Below are 19,609 nucleotides of genomic sequence, written 5' to 3'. Positions count from 1 at the left end.
ATTTTGTTTTGAGAAAGTGTCCAAGGAGGAAACTGGATACAAGAAAATGCCGAAAAAAGCTACTGGTAAGAGAGGATCATTGTTCAAAATAATTGGAGTACTAAAGTATATTCTGTGAAGAATTTTCATATTTCATTATTTTAGAAATGATTATTGCCAAAGGTGTGTGAAGGAATTTGTTTTTAGATCCTCAATTTAGGAAATTCGAAAGTGTCAAATGATCAATGCATTGGAAGGGAATTGGGCCACCTGTACTGTTAAGGGAATTTTTGTTCGGTCTCTTGAGCTTGACTCTTTAGAGAAGCACATCTGTGGATTGAAAATACAACTACATGATTGGGTGAAGTCCGGGGTTGTCTTTATGGTGGCTTTGCATTTTGTCCTTTTTTGTCACATTCGTTTGTTTTGTCAGGTTTTGTAGTCGTGATGAACAGTTGTTAGACATGTGGTGCTTTTATAGCGTTTAATTGCTTATTAATATTATGATCTCAATACAAAAAAAACTGTATTTATTTATTTTTGTGTGTATGTATGTATGTGTAGTATAGTATAGTATATGATTAAAAATATGTTAATACAACAACGGATTTAAAAAAAAATTATGACTGCAAGTAATTAAAAATTGGTGCAACTTTAAAATTGTAAACAGAAATACTACATAATAAATATGTTTTTTAAAATTTTTGAATACTGGAAAGATAATCATGAACATTTTCTGCATTTTACATTTGTACCAATACTTCTAAATATAGTATTACTGTTTTGTATATCTTTTATTTGTGTAGTTTTGACACATATTGATATAAATAGTGTTTATTCCAACACAAAACATAATTTTAAAAACAATTGTAACAAGTGGTTGGAAAGTTTATTGTTATTAAAATTACATTCTTATTAAATTTTAATTTAAATGTGATAATATTTATGTCCTTAAAAAATAATTTAATAATAAATGAGTGATTTTTTTTCTAATAGTATGATCAATGACAAACATTCAAAAACTTGGTAATGTCTTTGGTGTGTTTTTTTTTTACATCATTTTATCTTTTTACAAGTAATTTTTTAAAGAGGTGCTTGGATCACCAATAATATGATATATTTTATTAAATAGATATGCCACTTTTTATTAAAGAATTTAAGTATCTATTAATTATAAGCAAATTAAAATGTTTTGTTTGACCAAACAATAAAATATTAACATTCTTTTGTCAATTAAAATTTTATCTAACAAGTACAATTAAAAAATACAAGTTTTATTGCTATATGTGTGTATATATATAGAGAGACACTTTTAGGAGTTAGGATTCATAAGAAATTATTATATTTGAAAGACTTGTATTCTTTTGATACTTTGTGTATAAGAATAATATTTGATTTGTTAGTACAATTATTGATTCTATTTCTTGATAAAAGTTAATGTTTTAATATAATAAAATAAAATAAATAAATTTATTAGAAATAAAAACTAATATAATAGAAGAATTTAATATTGATAAAATAAGCATGAACTTGTAAAGATGTAGAGAAATGGAAACACATATGCATCTACATCTAAACCCACAATTAGTTTGCTTTTCTAAAAAATTTAAAAATGTAAATAAATTTGTTATTCTTTCAAGTTGTAGAATATACTAAATATAAAATGCTCCAAACATGCACCAAATAAGACATACACTTTGCTATAAGAGCCTTGTCCTAGTCAAGAAGAAACTAAAAAGATATCTTCTTTTTTGCAATTTTATGGGAGTTCTAAATTTAGAACTCCCATAAAATTGTATTGTATCTATGATTAATAGGACATAATACAAAATGTAACAACATTTAGTGGCCAAAATATCATGAGGATGTTGTGCATAGATATTCATATATTTATAAAGAAATGCTTGTAACACCAAAAATCAAGAATTCTCAAACTTGTAAAACCTTGATATAATCATGTGGATAGAAAGACAACTTGTATTCTAGTAATGATGAAATTTGCGTACCATATTTGCAGCGGATGTTTGATTTTTTTTCTAAATTATAAACAATCATCAGGCTGACGAGGCAGCTCATCCTCAAATACATTATATCTCACAGAGACACGTGTCATCTTAGAGAATAAGCAATCAAGTGTCGCCTACAACGCATACCATCTTCAGATGGGTCATCCCTGTCATATCTATATTTAAACCTTTCATCGACGTTGAGAACTGTCCAGCTTTAACAATAAAAAGAGAAAACAGTCTCCAGAAAAATACAAGCCTTCATCTACTGCTGATCGAATACAGCTCCAGTACTTTTAATTCTAAGATGCGTGAAAAAGGAGCACAAAGTGTTTGACTATGCTCCTTCGCTTTGACGAGGAGTCGAATGCCGAGGGATCATTGACACCCACAACGAAAGGCTGGTATATTAACCAAAGGGATTACCGCCACCAGCCGGACGAACGATGTTTTGCGAGTAAAATTGGTTGCTGGAATAGGGACCCTCCTGACCAGAGATGTGCGTGGACGCGTACCCTCCAGAAACATTAGGCTGCCTGCAAAACATGAGTTGCAGAAATAGATCAGAATGATCGAGTTCGAACAATTACCCTCAAGCTTCAAACGTGCAACCTCCATGGCGCTCAACACAATTGATAAAGAGAATACATAATAAAGAGTAGAGAAAATATCAATCAAGTGGCATGACTTACTCGGGAGATATCTGGAAAGATGATATGGACTGATTTGGGCTGAAGTTGAAAGCCCCTGAAGGGGAAAAATTATTATGAAGCTGTGTGAAGGAATGTCCAAATTCATTTGAAGCCACATTGGTAGGTAAGTTCTGTGGAACAGCACCCGTAGTAGAAACCCCACTACTCATAGACATTGCTGGGGATAGCGCTTCTCGCAGTGAATCCATGTTTGGAAACTGTTATAACAGGTGAATGCAACACCCAACCTCTTAGTAAAGACATAGAGGTCAATGACACACCTTTTTCCAGTGCCAAGACATGAGGTTGCTCTTCATCAGCTTCGACCTTCGAGCTGCCATATAATCCTCAAGTACATTGATTACATTGAGAGTGTTGCTGACACTAAAAGATTAACCCTACAACAACAAAAAGATAACATCTATATCTATATGTGTGGGTGTGTCTGCGCGTGTGTCGGTCGTACCTGCATGCTAAAACCAGTAGTGGCACTCGAGATCACACTTGAAGAGTTGTCCTCAAAATCGTCATCAAATGGATTTCGAGACCTTTGTGTGAAAGTTGGTAGCTGCGATTGCATCTGCTGAGATGACTCTACTGGTTGCGGTTGCATTTGGGGTGAAAACTGAAATTGAGTCAGATCTTGGGTTTGAAATGATGTTGAAGGAGGCTGTTAAACATAGAGCAAATATGTTAAAGCTAGGAAACCGACTAGCCGGTCTGGTATTTAAGTTAAGATTTTCAGGAAGAAAAAGCACACAAAACTAAGTGCTATCCTATAAATTCACATAAGCACCTATTGAAACGAAAAATTTGTCAAGCATACATCAGCAAGCAAAAAGAAGCAACATTCTATGCTACTACGAATAGCACAAAGGAGTTGTCATCAGTATTTCACAAATTCGGTGTGTTTTTCTGCAACCGACTGACCAAGAATAAAATTGAGATTGAAAAAAAATCAACGCACTACATGAACTCAAGGATACCATCAGCGCCGTCGAGTTTGTAAAAAGAACACCAAAGAAAAAACACGTGCATTAGAAGAATATACCATATTGTAAAAAGACTCGAAGGGAGCATCTAATTGCGGGGGACGGAATGCAGGCTGCATCTGATGGGGTCTATGCATATCCAAGTTGATCTGACGAACATCTTCAAACGAAGGCGCAAAAAAATCCTGCTTGACATAAAAACAATCTCTTTATTAGCTCCTGAAACCTTTATGTACATCTTACGTACAAAACTGATTACACCGAACAAAGTAAATGTCGACAACATTGACATACAATTCTCCTGAAATAATGCCTTATAGAAAACACAATCCTGTTAAAAAGCAATAGGAGCCGTCTGTTAGACGATCAGGATAGGATATAGAAGTAACAAAAGCGTCTTGACAGAAGTATTTCTTTCATTCGCAAAACATGCTGCAAAGAAAGAAAAGAGTGAAGACATTCCAGGGGCAGCCAAAGCAAATGTAGAAAAACTGTTGAATTGTGCAGGGAGTGCATAAACGAAGCAGTACTTTAGGAAGCTCGCGTCTCTGCCTTTGAGGTTGCACAACACCTGATATGTTTTGAGATACACTTAAGGGTGTCGCGGTAAAATGTTCCTGATTAGAGGCCGCCTGCCAGTAAGACCAAAATGAAAGACATAAGTGGAACCTTCAGAACCGCATTTAACAATTCGAAGTGTCGGGCGATCTTTGGTACAATCCCTCTCAAGTACAAAGCAACAGCGAGCCGGTCAAACCGTGCAATAGTTCCCTACACAGGTATCTTGTTAGAGTTTCTTACCTGTGGACTTGGTGTTCCGAAGCTAGACCAAGAATCCAAGCTGCTCGACTGTTGACCCCATCCAGGGTCAACTGATTGACTAATCTCACTTTTAGAGGCGGGATAACCAGGTCGTGCTGGCGAGGAGGAGGATGTGTTGAACATGGCCCAACTGTCACTGGTCGACGGTGAAACCTGAGAGGTTTCTACAAACGGGTCATCTATTCCACGTGAAACTGGTGTTGCTTCAGTTTCTCCATTCATGTCTATTAAGCTAGCTGAGATTACTCTTTTTTGATCCGGAGCTGGAGTCACCGTATCATTTCCTACAGCTCTAAAACTCTGAGACTGCATTGCGTTGCGCGCATCAACCTGAAACGCGAAAGAAACAATCGATTGTTATTACTCGCAGCACAACCAGCACACTTCCTCATACCAGTGGTTTGAAATATTGGCGCACACTTGATCTATAAGAAACACGTAAGGAAAGTGAATTCTCAATATTGACAAAGTAGGAATTTGATTTATCCACAAGGCATCTGAGGGCTGATTACGGTTCTTCATGACATCAAAATATGAAAGTAATATTATCGATCACTGTTTCTAACCTAGGCAGAATACTTACTGCAGCTCCCTTGGAATGATCGGGTGGGTGCTCCCCTTTGGGAACTTTATAAACTTCAATTCGTAATCCTGGAATGTCTCCAAGAATGTCTGTAATAGACTGAGCAGGAGGAGGTGTTATGTCAAAATCTCTTAAGCTGAATGGTCGAGACGAGTTGCGCCTGTCTCGACTACCGTTACTTTTGGGAGACTTTTCTTCATTCTCATCATAACTGAGACGAGTTGGCCGTGGAACTGCTTGAGGACTACCTACATACTTGGGACTGATCCTATTATCAACAGAATTTCGAATGGTGTCTGGTTTCAGTCTATTGACTGACTCCTTGGAAGCCACATGGTCATCCAAAGAAAGGCTTCGAAAATCAGGTTGCCGTTCCACCTTTATATCAGGCCGGCGCAGTTCCACAGCAGTTACCTCCTATCAAGACGTAGCTAAATTTAATGTCGCAGAAACTTTCACTTTTCAACACGGTGATTAATCGATGTAACACTCAATAAAATTTTAAATTGCTTTCTACCAACTGAGCAAATTGGAACACACTAAAATCCTGTCTATATTCAGTTTCTGCATTTTAGGACAGGTTTGACTTCTAGCCACATAAGATTTGTGTGTCACGACTGAAATTGCATGTTTAAAAAAGTAACCTGCTGAACAGTACGAGGCCTATCCCCTGTGTAAAGCCTCTTCTCGTATACTCGATTGATGAAATCCCGCAGCTTATCTAGGCTCCTGAAATAACAAAATTTGATCAGCTAAGAAATCTTCTGACAAGATTGCCATAATACAATACATGGCTGTGCATCGCTTATGCTGCAAAATAATAATAATAATAATAATAATAAATTAAATCGAAAACGAAAACGAAAACGAAACCAAGACTGGTAAGACTTGCCCACTATCAGAATGATACATCCGATCTGGATCCATACTCCGAAAGAAAGTTTTCTTAGCTCGCTGTCAAGGGATCCAAAAGAAATATCAAAAAGAGTATTAATGAAGCACTCATTGAATGCGGAATTCTTTTCATAAAAATATAAATAAATAAATAAATAATCAAGTATCATTTGAAGGTAAGAACCAGTACACTTAGAGCAAGCAAGTTTAGAACTTCTACATACAAACTCCTACTTCCCCATTGAACTCAATGACAATTCAACATGAAATAGTAAAAATACTTGAACTGCTACAATTCTCCTCTTGGATTTTACCTCATTACCACCAGCTTGCAGAGCGGCAACTTCTGCTGCAGTAAACTTTGCCATAGAAATTGACTTTATACGATGTGAAAATTCTCGACTGTACATACCAGAGCATTCTCAGTCGAATCATTTTGGCAATGACTCACTTCCAAATGTTAGTCATCTGCTGCTTCCTCAAGTGTCATATCGTTTAACATCAAACAAATGCTCAACTACCACACCAGATCAGTGACTCTAAAGATCCATGTGTGAATAGACTAGTCTTGAACAAAAAAGGCACAAACGTCTTCCTATTTCAACAGGTAGCTATGGCCAACACTGCTGTACACTTTAAGCCATCAATGTTTCATTCCTGAATTCAACCCTATTGAACAAGTGCACACTACGATGAAGTGATTTGATGCAACCAACATGGAGAATGTAGAGAGGACACAGAACCCTGTTTGAAAACTTGAACTAAAGCAAGGTGCTCTGACTTTGCACTCTATCAGAGATTAGATGCACGAAACAATAGTCTGGAATTAAAAACTTACTGGATACCACTACATTGTGTGCAGACGAAGGTAGCAAAAGTTGTGCATACATATTGAGGACCCTGCAAAATTAGTGAAGGAAAAAAATGAACAGAATTTTTTTGACTAAATTCAAGAAGATGGTACATGGTTATAAACTTAAATGAGTAGCATTACTAACTGCGTTTAAACTGTTTGCCAAAAAAATACTTTCTGAAAAAATTATGGTAAACAGAAATAAAATTAGGTTTTATTTTTGGCTGCACCAACTGACATTCTCATCTTAATCAGCTCTTCAAATTAACAGGAGCTAAACATGTGATATCAACCCCCCCCCCCAAAAAAAAGAAGATAATTAATAAAAATATTCAAATTTGACGATTCAGCCAACAAAACGTTGAGGAAGAGCAACTGACCAAACTGTTGCAATTGATACACCTTTTGTTCTCCGGGATCTTGAGCAAACGTCGGATGGTGGCTTCATTTTTCTCATCTTCTCTCCGACTACCCATTTTGTGTAATACTTGTTCTCAACACTAATAGCTAATAGCTAATAGCTGCACATCAAACTTGAATCAATAAAAATTTAGGAAAAAGCTCTACAAATGCATACGAGCATGATGATTACGGCAATCGTAGGCTCGAATGAAAACGGCAGATTAAAGAATTAGACTGCAGATACATCTATAGCTTTACACTCCCACGCTGCCTTCTTCAAGCCCCCAGAAGTACCGGACGTTTATCAAACTTCCAACAAATTTGCTACCCGGAGCACGACTAAGCGCAATCCGAGCACCCAAGGACTACAAATTCGAGATTCGACTATGCCATATAATAACTTCAAGTGTTCGAATTCGTAAGGAAACCCGATCACGACTAAGTCAAATCTCTTCATCAATATGGGAGACAGAAATCAGCGACCGTCCCGGCCATCCTCGACTTCACTCATGCCTACTACAAAATGTGCTCTCGAAAACTGTGAAATCACCTCACAATTCCACACTCTTCCCAACGAGCGCACACACCGTGTGGCCGAATTCCAGGAAGCAATTGGTGATTATATAATCGACATCAAAAGTGCCTCCAAGATAGAAGATAATCATAATTCTAACATGTAACTGTCTTTACAACCTTCAGAAGAATCCTTTCGCAGGTCCAATCGCTACGTTACCAACTTGAGTACACACTGCTAAGACTAAAGGATGAAGAGGAAAATATTAACCTGTTTGTGTCTTAAATACTGCGTCACAATACTGAGGGTTTAAATTCACAGATCGCAAGAGCTCTTCAAAGACATACGCTCGAAGTCAAAACAAAAATTACAAATGACCTGTGCTGTAACCATAAGACTGCGTCTGTCCGCGTATTATTACTGCAGGACAAGGATCCTCACATTTGTACAAGGGATGATCGAAACACTGTCCCACGAACACTAACCCTCGCTTCATAGAAACTTGATAAGCTGCGATTGCTTTCCTACTCTGCTTCCACAAAACACTGGAAGGAGCTAGGAGCCACAGGAATGGACCCCTACCGTACCCCGTTGATCAATTCAAACACGCGTTTCTCGCTCACAACTTCATGACAAGCGCACACTCTCCCATGGTAAAACCAATCCACCTACTCCAAGAGACGGAAAACGAAACCGAAGGCTCCTGTTGCAGCACAAACTCGCTGCCCAAACCCAATTTCGATTAACCCGCCTCGAAAACGTAGCATAGAAAACCTCTAAATCCGTACCCGAGTACAGATAACAGAAGCACCCGCAAAGCCCATTACCTTATCGTTCACTATACTTGCTCGAGGACACCACCAGCAACAGCATCAGCAAGCTCCACAAACCCGAAGGAAGCTCAGAAAGTGGGGCCGTGGCGCTGCTGCTCTCACGCGTGTGGGGAGTGGGGGGGGGGGGGTGTGCAAGTGAAGCATGCAACCCAACGGAGACCTTCGGACGTCACCGCACCAGGACGATGAACGCAATTACAACGATCCCGTCTATATCGGCCTACGTCTTTATGAGAAGCAGTCAATGCTGTCATCACAGCAAGACTCACTCATTGTCGCCAGCAAAAAGCGATCCTCGAAGAAATTACGAAAAAAACAACCCCACAAAACACACTCCAATATGTAAGAAAAGTTTTAACAAATAAAACCTTAAAAAAGCACTGATGAGAAAGAGAAGGAAAAAACCAGACAGCGTGCGTGCATGCATGAAATATATTTATACTTCGTCTTGGGCGACAAACTTTAGGCAGCTGCAGCAGCAGCAGCAGCGATGTCGACGACGGAGACCACTTCCTCTTCCTCCTTCCTCCTTCAATGTTGGTTGGCTTTATTATTGAGGACTACTCTGCTTCTGATTCTGCGTCTGTGCCAGGGCTAGCTTGATTGATTAAGACCAGATCCACCCACCAGTCCATCAATTTGTTTGCTCATCTGAGGAGGAGGAGGAGGAGGGAATTGGGTGTGGTGTGGTGGGTTTCTGCTTTCTAATTTTGTGGGGATTTCCCTGCGAGGAGAGTGATATTTGCGAATTGGGTCGGATTTGCGAGTCGTTGTCGTGGTCGTGGTCGATTACATTTTATGATGGAACCTGTAGGTAATTTTACCATCGCTGTGCCCTCTTGGAAACAAAACGCATTTGCTCCAGTCATGGTCATCATATTTTTAGTTTGCCAAGTTGAAGATTTTTCAATAAAAAATTATCTATCTTCCAAGATAGTATGTATTATTGCAGAATCAATGAGCGCATCATTTGATTCATCATTAGAGGTTCTATCAGTCATGTAAGCCTCTAAGTCATCAACACCAATTGAATCCATGGACGCATCCATGGTATGAACTTCACGAGCCTTAGCTCGTAATTTCTTATTTTCTTGAAACATTTTAATAAAATATTCTGAAGTACGGCACGCATGTGCTAAATGTCCAATCATTCCACACTTATGGTAAGAACGCATCTCTGATTTTTGTTTTCTACTATAATTAATAGTAGAACGTTTATTCTTTCCATATGGATAGAAATGGTCTTGACTATGACTACCTTGATACTTATGAGCATGTTTTCCATGTTTATATAATTTCTTCTTAGACTTTGAAATATTAAGTGCATGAGATTCAGGAACTGTAGTTCCAATAGGACGAGCTTCTGCATTGTGCAAAAGTAGTTCATTTTGCTTCTCCGCAAGAAGTAGATAGGACATGAGATCAGAATGACTCTGAAATTTCATGTTCCTGTATTGTTGTGCAAGCACAATAGATGTATGAGGAAATGTAGAGAGAGTTTTCTCAATCATTTCCTCTTCAGAAATGCTTTGTGTACATAATCGTAATTATGAGACAATACTATACATTTCACTATTAAAAGCATTTAAATGTGGAAAATCCAAGACACGTAAATGTGTCCAATTATGACGTGCACGTGGAAGAAAAATGGTCTTTTGATGATCAAATCTAGATTTAAGATTCTTCCAAAGTTTTGTAGGGTCTTCCATTTCCAAATATTGATGTTGTAATGCAGGTACAAGATGACGACGAAGGAGAAGAAGTGCTTTCCAATGAATAGCAGGAGATATAGAAATACTTGTTGTAGGAGATTCTTCAAACATAATGACATCCGAGAGTTGTTCTACAAATAAATTTGCTTTTGCCATTTTTGCCCATAATAGATAATTGTTTCCATCCACAGTCAATGGTGGAAATAAAAGAGCTTGAAAATGTTGGGATGCACTGATAATAGTAGGAACCATAGTAGAAGCAGTTGAAGATGTTGAAGCATTCATTATAAATAAATCTATAAAGAAAATACAAGATCAAGTAGAAAAGTTGAGTAAAACGTATCTTAAAATATAAAGTCAAATAAAATGATAAACTTGAACTTGAAAAAAACTAAAATATATATATATTTTAAAGAGAAAGAGTTGTAGATTAAGGCAGCAATAAAATGGCGGCAGCAGGTAGCGGTAGGGCGGCAGGGTGGCAGCGGCGGACAGCAGCGGCGGGCGGCGGCGGGCAACGGCGGACAACAGTGGCTGGCAATGGTGGGCGGCAGCGGCGGGCAGCAGCGGACAGCGGCGACGGCGGCGGCAGCGGCGTTAGGGCGACGACGGCGGCGGGCGGCAGCGGACAGCGGCGACAGGGTGGCAGCGGCGGATTCGACGGCAGTTCGGCGTCTGTTCGACGGCAGTTCGGGGCGCAGCAGGGAGCAGGGAGCAAGCAGAGGGTGGAGTAGGGCTGGATCAAGTATTCAGAGCAAGCAAGGCAGAGAGTGGAAAAAGTGCTCTAAGCAAGCAGCTAATGTGTGAGGAGCCAGCAAGAAGAACAAGATCATGACCCAGACACTAAGCAAAGGTAGCAACATGTTTGAAGAGTCAAAGACTAGAGCAAAAAAAATTGTGATAGTATGTAAAAGGGAATCATATAACGTGTTGAGAATGTTTAGAAAAAACACAAGAGTAATAGTAAGTCATACACACACACACGAGTAGTAGTAAGTCATACACACACAAGGGTTTCTAAAGAGAGAGAGCTTTACACACACAAAAATCTATTGATCTGGTTGTGTCTTGTATACAAGAAGAGAGAAGACAAGATGATGAACAGTACTTCTCCACTAGACTCTAAATATTGTAGCTATAGTAATTATTGTAGTGTACAGTAAATATTATGGAGAGTGTCGGCTACATTTAATGATCTCAACAGAAACCATGAAGCCCCTCACTCTCTCTCTCGCTCCCTCAAAGCATTGCCCAAAGCTTCACCTCTCATCTCCTCTCTTCTCTCTCATTTCGCTACAACTCATCTGTTGCTTTTTGCTACCTTTGCTTAGTGTCTAACTATAACTATGAAGCATCCCGAGAATGTATTTGGTTGCGATCAATTAATAAATTCATTCAAACAACCTATGGATTTTCATATGATGATTCTTCAACTATCTTGCATGAAGATAATAGTGCTTATATTGCACAGATGCAAGTTGGTTTCATTAAAGGTGACAAGACAAAGCATATTGATCCAAAGTATTTTAGTTATACTCATGACTTGATTACTTATCAAGCACTTATAATTAAGAAAATTGAATCTACAAATAACCTTGCTGATCTCTTCACCAAAGCTCTCCCATTAAGCAATCATCGTCGACTTACTTATGGCATTAGTATGCGGCGACTTGCTTTTCTTGAATAAGAAAGTTAATAAGCTCTTTAAATAATTAAAGAAAATGATGTTGTACTCTTTTTCCTTCATCTATGGTTTTATCCTTAAATAAAATAAGATTTTCCTAGATAAGGTTTTAATGAGGCAACAATTCTTGATCTTACAAGATCACAGAAAAGTATAGATCATAAATCTATATAAATTTTATATTATATAAATATTATGATGAGCGAGGAGGAGTGTTGAGATCATTAAATGTAGCCGACGCTCTCCATAATATTTACTGTAGACTACAATAATTACTATGGCTACAATTTTTCCTTCATCCTCTTATCTTCTCTCTTCTTGTATACTAGACACAACGAGATCAATAGATTTTTGTATGTCTGAAGCTCTCTCTCCTTAGAAACCCTTGTGTGTATGACTTACTACTACTTGTGTGTGTGTATGACTTACTATTACTCTTGTGTTTTTTCTAAACATTCTCAACAGTTTCATGGCCCAGCTTCATCTCCTATTTCTTCACATCCTTCTTCTTCCTCACTGATCCATCCCTTGATTCTCGCCGATTCCCATTTCCTTCTTTCTAATCGTCATTCTAATCCAGCCAAGCCAAAGCCAAGCCAAAGAGTGCTGGAGTCATGGATGCTGCGCTGCTGCTGATACCCTCGCGGTAAAATCGTGGACGACGCGGACATAAACATGGACATGGAGAAAACCACAATTGAATTGACAAGTGAGAAGGACCAAAAGGAGCAGCTGAGCAGGGCGGACAGGGTCTTGTGAGGTGGCCTGCGGTTGCATCCACTTCCTTTGCTTACGCGCCGCGCCACTCATCCCACGCGAATGCATTCCGGCACGTCATTCTGCCTTTTTTGCCTTCTCTTTCTCTTCCCCCTTTTTTTTTGTTTTTGTTTTTTCGTTTTCGTTTTCTTTCTTTTCTTTTTCTTTTTCTTTTTTTTTTGCAGTCGGAGGGTTGTGCGGGACTTGCGAGTAGATTCACCGCAACCCAACTCGTGGGTCGATGGCTTGGAGCTTTGAGTTGAGAGGTGTATGGCCGTTTTCAGGGAATTGGTAACAGTGTTGTGACGTCCCCTAGATCTTCAGGTTCTGCCGAGTTGGCCTTTGGTAAGTGACTTAGAGCTTGTGTGTGTGTCGAATCCCCAGGATGGGGGTGCTGGATCTGAATTCGGCTTCATGTTGTGTGATGTGCTCGAGTGAGGGCTGACAAGTTCATGTTTTGGCAATTTGTGGGTGACGTTGACGTTATGGAGGTTTTTAGGAAAATAAATAAATTTGTATGGATGGTGACGAGTAGTGCAATTGACTTGTGGTTTGAGTTTGTGGGAAAGAATCAAAGCTGATTTTGGTAGTATGATTGTGTTTTATTGTGAGGGAGAGTGGTGTGGGTGTGATTGAGGAAGTGGGCGTTGAAGCATAGTTCTGTGCATGTTATGTTGTCGAGACGGTGTCAGAGCTATTGGTGATGAACCTCCGAGGTTTGTGACATAGGCGGCAGTTTGTTAGCAGTTTCGGTCGTATTGATTCCACTAGCGGGAAATGAGCACATTGCGTCCGAAGAAAAGACGGAAAGGGCGGAATGAGTTGGGAGTTATGGCTGGACCCAAGGGGGAGGAAATTGGAGAGGACACGGCCATAACCAATTCTCTGGGCGATGACACGCTGCTAAATATTCTGCAACGAATTCAGTCTCGGGTGCTTCTCAGCGTGGTGTCGCTCGTTTGCCGACGTTGGAGACGTCTTTGTCAGGAAAATTTGGTACGTGCATTTGAATTCACCTCCCCTTTCTCAGACAAGGATTTGCAAATTTTGAGCATCCTTCGGGTTAGGTTTCCATTTCTTCGAGGAGGCAAGTGGTTGCTGCATATGGCTCGTTACAATCTTTGCATAGTTATGACTGTGATGTGAGTAATTAATCTTCTTACCTTCCACGGGTTGGAATCAGAATCATTCTGCTCGTTTTTATCTGGGTTATAGTAGGATGACAATTTTCAGGATTGTGTTGTTATTCTGAAAATAACTGAATCTTGGAGTTGCAGGTGCATGACTTGACGCCTCCACTCTTCAGCGTCCGTGACAAGCCCTGGGGTTCCGTGGTGAGTCAAAGAGCTTTTTCTCTGTATGTTCTCCTGCCTCAGATTCACTAACTTGTGGTATTTGTAGGTGTAATATGTTAATGTGCATAAAAGTGTGGATTGTGGACTATTATTTTATTACTCTCATTAGAAGTCATTCTCGCATCCTTGCTGTTATATGTGAATGGTGTTTATCTCTGTTTAAAATGGAGGCGATCATGAACAGTCTTACTCCGGAAGTTGACAAATCATCTCAAAATTGTTCTTTCTTTGTAGACAGATTTGCAGCTTATGGAGTTGGCGAAGAAGCATGCGTCCACTATTGAGTCGATTGAATTACGGGGGTGAGCTTTCATTTTACTGATTTTTGCACCTGATGGCTGGCCCAGGTAGTCTTGCATAATGCTAAGCAGGAACCCATGGTGTGTTAAATTTGAAGGCACTTGTAAATATGGGTTGGTATTATTATTTACATGCAAATGAGGTTTCAGTTGTGTTTTAATTACGTCCTTCTGTCTTAAATTGATGTAAGCTTGTGTGGTCAGTTTGAAGCAGCTAACTGGTGATGACATTCAAGGCATGTTTTCCAAATTGACACGGTTGCAACATTTGACAATCGCATCAGATCCTCCTCTAATCAGTAGCAATTTACAGAACCTTGTGCATCACCTGCCCGGTAACTTGGTAACTTTGGACTTACATACGACTGGCTGCAGCACTGCTGTACACTCCACTCCCAGTAGCCGGACCTTACCACCGTCCATCACAGATGATTTTGTGGGTACTGTGTGTCAACGCTGTCCCAAACTTGAGCGATTGATTCTAGATGCAGATTCCCTTATCAGTGAAACCTGTTTTGATAAACTGCTGCACACTTGGTCATCTCTTACCTTGTTGCATATCAGTAGTCCTGCGCTGGGTTGGAGTTCAGTTCTCCATTTGTTCCAGTCATGTCAATGTTTGCAAGACCTATCTTTGTGCTCCTCCAATCTCGCAGTCCCTCCAAAAATTGCAGCAGACAAAGCGGGTTACAGTATTGGGGTAGAGGTGGCTGAGATGTATTCAAAACAAACCCTATCAGCTTTGATGCCCCCGTCCTTGGTTTCTATTCGGCTCTACTTAAGTCTGCATGCCTCAGTGCACTGGGATCTATTGCCCGCCCAAGATCTGATGAAGTATAAGGGACACCAAATCCGGCATCTGCACGCTCAAACTTCTTTCCAAGGCAGCTGGTATTATATTTCTGAGTGGTGCATCAATCTCAAATCGCTGGACTTGTCACATGGGCACCAGCACAATTACAAGCTCTCTGAGGTAAGCATGTAGTTATTTTAAAATCATGCCGTTCATCGGTGCACTCGTTTTGATGGATTCACTTGGTTTAGCATCTGTATCAATTGTAGGCATTTAACCTACTCTTTAATGATGTTTGGCAGAGGGAAGAAATAGTTCTCTGCCGATTAGTGAAGCATTTGGAGCAGCTTGAACAGCTTGCGCTGCCTGCAGCAAACGATCGCATTCTTACAGAAATCGGCCGTCACTGCTCTAAGCTTGTGAGGTTGTTTTTCCAGGTACTGATGTTCTCAATGATTCAAGACATCGAGTATTATTCACACGTTTCCACATGTCTTCGATGAAATGTAATCTTGGCATCTCAGAAAATCTGAATTATAGTAACAGTAATGTGAGTTCAAGTCTGCTAAACAGATTGAACAGTGCAAGGAACGTGCATGGATTTTTTAATACCTAAATAGCTACTAGAGTTTGTTACAATTGCAAACTAATCTTATCTATGTGAGATGGAGATTTTTCAGGATCATATCAAGTTTGTGTAACTTATATGCTATCAGATAGTAGTAATCATTTCCAATCATGATTTACAATGACAGTGTATGCGTAGAAGGGTACTGAAACTGATCAATTCTGTATTTCGTATAATATCCACTGTGGACTAGGGCTGGAGGATGCGAAGAGCAGGACCATTGTCGAAGCAGTTGGGCGTGACTGACTGGGGTGTTATAGCTTTAGCAGAAGGTTGTCCGGAACTCCGTGTATTAAGTCTTGGAGGTTGCTGCAAAATCACAATTTCCTCCATCAGGTACGTCTTATCAATACGGTTCGCTCTGAAATCTTAATTTACTCTGCTGTAGGGTGAGTGCAGTGGTACTCGAACCCTGATTAGGCTGGCTCCGTTGACATTTGTGTAAACCGGGAATGTAGATGTTGAAGAAGATGCCTCGTTTTTTGGCAGGGCACTCGTATTCCATTGTACAAAGATTGAGGTGCTGGAGCTTAATGGATGCACAGCCTTGACAGATAATGCAATTGTATTATTATTTCAGCGACTTGGTTCGTCACTGTTATTTTTAGACCTACTTGCCTGCTCGAAATTGACTTCTGGTGTAATGCAGTCGGTCCTTCAACATGTCCAGGTTGGTTCTACATTTTTATCCCAGATGCAAACTTCACACACACACACACACACACACACATATATATATATATATATATATATATATATATATGTGTGTGTGTATCAAGAGAGAGATCGAACCTACATGATTATTGCTCTATGAATAGTGATTGCGTATCAGGCACCGATGGTTGGTTGGAAGTCAGAAGTCTTATCAGTATCTGGTAGTTATCTGGTAGTTTCACATGCCTCATCCTCATCTGTGTGGTTTGCCAAATACAGGCTCATGGGACAAGCTTGCGCGTGCTGACTATTCCGAATTCAGTTAAGGGCCAGAGTGCCAGTAAATCAGCGATATCGCAGTTGAATAAGGTGGCTCCCACATTGAGTATCAGAGGAAACAACAATGGATTACACTGGGACGGCTTCTATCACTGCCCACCTTGGAGTTATCGTAGCTAGATATTATTTGATGCAACCAACTCCCATCTGAATTGTAGACCGTGCTAGGGACAGCAGTGAGCAATCCTGATTACATTCTTTCAAACCTCTATAAATTCGTGTTCTTATCATATTCACAGTAGAACTGATATCTTGGATATAGTAGAACACAAATGTTCACGCAGTTGTAGAACACAAAGCAAATGTTTACAAATTTTTGCATTTATAACACAATACTCTTTGACATGCACCAGACGAGCAAAAGTCTTGCAAGTTAATTTGTGGTCTTAAAATTTACATCACTTCATGTATGCTGATATTTTTATTTCACTTTGTCCCACCCATTTTGTGCAGCCCTCGCCATGTAATCAGATACAAATATTGATTGTATGATTTGACTCACTAATAGCAATTGTAAATCAAGATGATCATCAAATTATCCTGAGCAGTTAGTGACCAAGGAACTTAACGACATGTTAATTCCAAAAATCGATTTTTTAAAATGATACTCACTGTTATGTATAATGTGAATCATAAAAACAAAAGGTGCTTTTAGATGTACATACTTTTTAACAGTGATATCCTTTGGATGTAATTTTCAAGTTGGATATGAACATCACAGTGATTTTCAATTTATCAACACTTATTTATATATTCTGATTTTAGAATTTTCAAATAGGTATGTGCATGTGCATGTATATCTAATCTTTTTATTATTTATTTAAACTTGAAATTCTACATATCCAAAATAATAAATCAATTTTAAAACAGATATTAACAATAACTAAGAAATTTCAAAATACATAATTCTGTTCAAATTATCTTAAATTGATCTTAGAATCTTTATATCCAAGGTTTGTCAAAAAAAAAATTAAATAAAAAAATCATATTTTTATCTAGTCTCTTTATTTTATGTTTATGTTAAAATATTTTCTCATTTGTATTTCTTTATATGTGCACTAGATTATTTGTTTAGGGGTATGACTATAAGATATTAAGTTGATTTTTTTATTAAAAAATATCTTGCTTTAATTTCTAAAAAGCATTAATGACGTCTAAAAATAATTCTTTTTCTTATTTACTATATTAAAGTAAATTTATTTTTGTCTTAATTCTTAGGAGGTTTCTAACAAGTAATGTGATTATTTTCTATATTGTCATGGTGCTCTTCAAGCCATATATGTATGAATAAAAGATTGTTCTAAATTGTTTTCAGAGGTGTTTTAAAAGTGAAGGCATTTTTGTCTATCTCAAACACAATAATTCATTATTGTCATTATTATTTTTAAACATTCACAATAATCCCTAATACTCTGATTTTATGTAATTTTATTTTACAAAGTGGATGTTGACAATTTGCTTACCTTTAGCAATGAAAAGTTTATTTAAGGAAAATTTTATAAAACATACTAACATAAAATTAAGCATTGATGTTGCTTTTCTAACTTCTATATTTTTATATATTTTTTAAATTTCGTTACTTTTTACTTTTTTGTTTTGGATACACTAGTTAAGATGTATCTTAAAAATTAAAATGATTTAAATAAAATGTGAAAAAATTAGCCATGACTAAAAGAATTAAAATAATTAAAATTTCTATTTCTAAGGATATATTTTAATCAAAAGAAATTTAAAAAATTAAAAAAAATTAAAAAAATAAAAAGAAGAAAGAAAAACAAACAAACAATCAAACTAGTACAAAAAAAAAATCTAGAATAACTATTTTTATGGTAATCTTTGTCAAATCACTATATGAAATTCTATGATTTGAATATGGACAAAAAATTAATAAGATTTTGAATAAATTACTCAATTAAATAAATATCCCAAAACAAATAACAACTTGTAAGAAAATAGACAAGTTAGACAAAAAAGTTGGTTAGTCTAAAAATGACTTTACTTTTAGGATATTGCTAATACCACAACAATTTTTGTTATTATTACCATCACCCATCATCAACTCAACATATTTCTTTAATTTTTTCTATATCAATATGTATTCTTTTTTTCAAACTATGCAAAAGAATATATATGAAAAGTTAATAAAAATAAGTTGTTCCCTCAATTAAAAAAAATTAAAAATAGTGTGGTGATATTAGCAACACCATACTTTTCTATTCATTTGTATTGTGTATAAAACAAGAAGTTAAGGCAATAAATTCCTAGTATCTTTTTGCACATGGTACAAGAAGAAAGTAATAAGATATTTTATTTAAGTTTTGACAATAAGCTTCTAAAATTTTCTAAAAAATTTCATCAATCTAAATGCATCTCAAATAATATATAACTTCAAAAATAAATATCCGAAATTGTACATTGATATCATCTAATTGCACTTACTCACTTCAATTGGGCATAGAAAATGTATGTAGTGGCCATCAGAAATCCTGATTAAATGTATGCACCAAAACCTCCATCAGTAATGTCAATGCAGAAGCTGTGATTAGATCTCAATAACTTTGTTATTGGAAATCTTGATAGTTCTGTCAACTTGGTGCTCCCACTTTCCCAAAGTTTCCTTAAACAACCAATCAAAATGCATTTTTGTCTCTTTATCTTATATCAAAGTTGCTATATATATATATATATTTATATAGTTATATATATGTATATACATACATATAACTATATATATATATATATATATACACACATACATTCAAACAACTATTTTGAAGTTACTTTAATCAATTATATATGTGCATATATATATATATATA

The 19,609-nt window shown here is 37.5% G+C and overlaps 2 protein-coding genes across 20 annotated transcripts; one reads left to right on the top strand and one right to left on the bottom strand.

The window, feature by feature from the left end:
• Nucleotides 1–2,002: 2,002 nt before the first annotated feature.
• LOC112287936 (uncharacterized) lies at nucleotides 2,003–8,927 on the bottom strand. Of its 9 annotated transcripts, none has more exons than XM_024531589.3 (13): nucleotides 8,565–8,927; nucleotides 7,202–7,342; nucleotides 6,807–6,868; nucleotides 6,283–6,370; nucleotides 5,967–6,028; nucleotides 5,719–5,803; nucleotides 5,075–5,173; nucleotides 4,471–4,821; nucleotides 4,200–4,301; nucleotides 3,729–3,854; nucleotides 3,144–3,347; nucleotides 2,678–2,895; nucleotides 2,003–2,521 (listed from the first exon to the last, which is right to left on the bottom strand). In XM_024531589.3, the coding sequence occupies exons 2-13, from the start codon at nucleotides 7,295–7,297 to the stop codon at nucleotides 2,395–2,397; spliced, it is 1,620 nt and encodes a 539-aa protein (XP_024387357.1). In that variant the 5' UTR covers nucleotides 7,298–7,342; nucleotides 8,565–8,927; the 3' UTR covers nucleotides 2,003–2,394. The 9 variants fall into 9 exon arrangements, with proteins under 9 accessions (XP_024387357.1, XP_024387349.1, XP_024387351.1 ...); XM_024531581.3 differs by having other exon boundaries at nucleotides 5,075–5,491; nucleotides 8,565–8,800; XM_024531583.3 differs by having other exon boundaries at nucleotides 5,075–5,491; nucleotides 7,202–7,354; nucleotides 8,565–8,703.
• A 3,768-nt stretch (nucleotides 8,928–12,695) lies between these two features.
• On the top strand, nucleotides 12,696–17,139 carry LOC112287873 (uncharacterized). Of its 11 annotated transcripts, none has more exons than XM_024531451.2 (10): nucleotides 12,696–12,795; nucleotides 13,007–13,067; nucleotides 13,470–13,718; nucleotides 14,000–14,056; nucleotides 14,312–14,379; nucleotides 14,581–15,349; nucleotides 15,472–15,606; nucleotides 15,991–16,133; nucleotides 16,287–16,467; nucleotides 16,731–17,139. In XM_024531451.2, exons 3-10 carry the CDS (start codon nucleotides 13,500–13,502, stop codon nucleotides 16,908–16,910), a joined length of 1,752 nt encoding a protein of 583 aa, XP_024387219.1. In that variant the 5' UTR covers nucleotides 12,696–12,795; nucleotides 13,007–13,067; nucleotides 13,470–13,499; the 3' UTR covers nucleotides 16,911–17,139. The 11 variants fall into 11 exon arrangements, with proteins under 11 accessions (XP_024387219.1, XP_073392999.1, XP_024387216.1 ...); XM_073536898.2 differs by having other exon boundaries at nucleotides 13,459–13,718; XM_024531448.3 differs by having other exon boundaries at nucleotides 13,452–13,718.
• Nucleotides 17,140–19,609: the final 2,470 nt, after the last annotated feature.

Source organism: Physcomitrium patens, chromosome 10, assembly GCF_059467195.1.
Source record: "Physcomitrium patens ecotype Gransden chromosome 10, ASM5946719v1, whole genome shotgun sequence".
NCBI classification, from domain to species: Eukaryota; Viridiplantae; Streptophyta; class Bryopsida; order Funariales; family Funariaceae; genus Physcomitrium; species Physcomitrium patens.
The sequence above is the reverse complement of the archived record's forward strand: the minus strand, read 5'-3'. Positions and strand labels throughout refer to the sequence as shown.

Bases quoted from the DNA above. Each gene is read 5' to 3' on its own strand.
- LOC112287873 (XM_024531451.2), top strand. From the start codon at position 13,500: ATGAGCACATTGCGTCCGAAGAAAAGACGGAAAGGGCGGAATGAGTTG. The intron at 13,719-13,999 runs GTACGTGCATTT...TTGGAGTTGCAG, and splicing joins GTCTTTGTCAGGAAAATTTG to GTGCATGACTTGACGCCTCC. The intron at 16,134-16,286 runs GTACGTCTTATC...GTTTTTTGGCAG, and splicing joins ATCACAATTTCCTCCATCAG to GGCACTCGTATTCCATTGTA.
- LOC112287936 (XM_024531581.3), bottom strand. From the start codon at position 7,297: ATGGGTAGTCGGAGAGAAGATGAGAAAAATGAAGCCACCATCCGACGT. The intron at 3,348-3,728 runs GTATATTCTTCT...TATGTTTAACAG, and splicing joins TCGAGTCTTTTTACAATATG to CCTCCTTCAACATCATTTCA. The intron at 2,896-3,143 runs GTACGACCGACA...CTGTTATAACAG, and splicing joins CTACTGGTTTTAGCATGCAG to TTTCCAAACATGGATTCACT.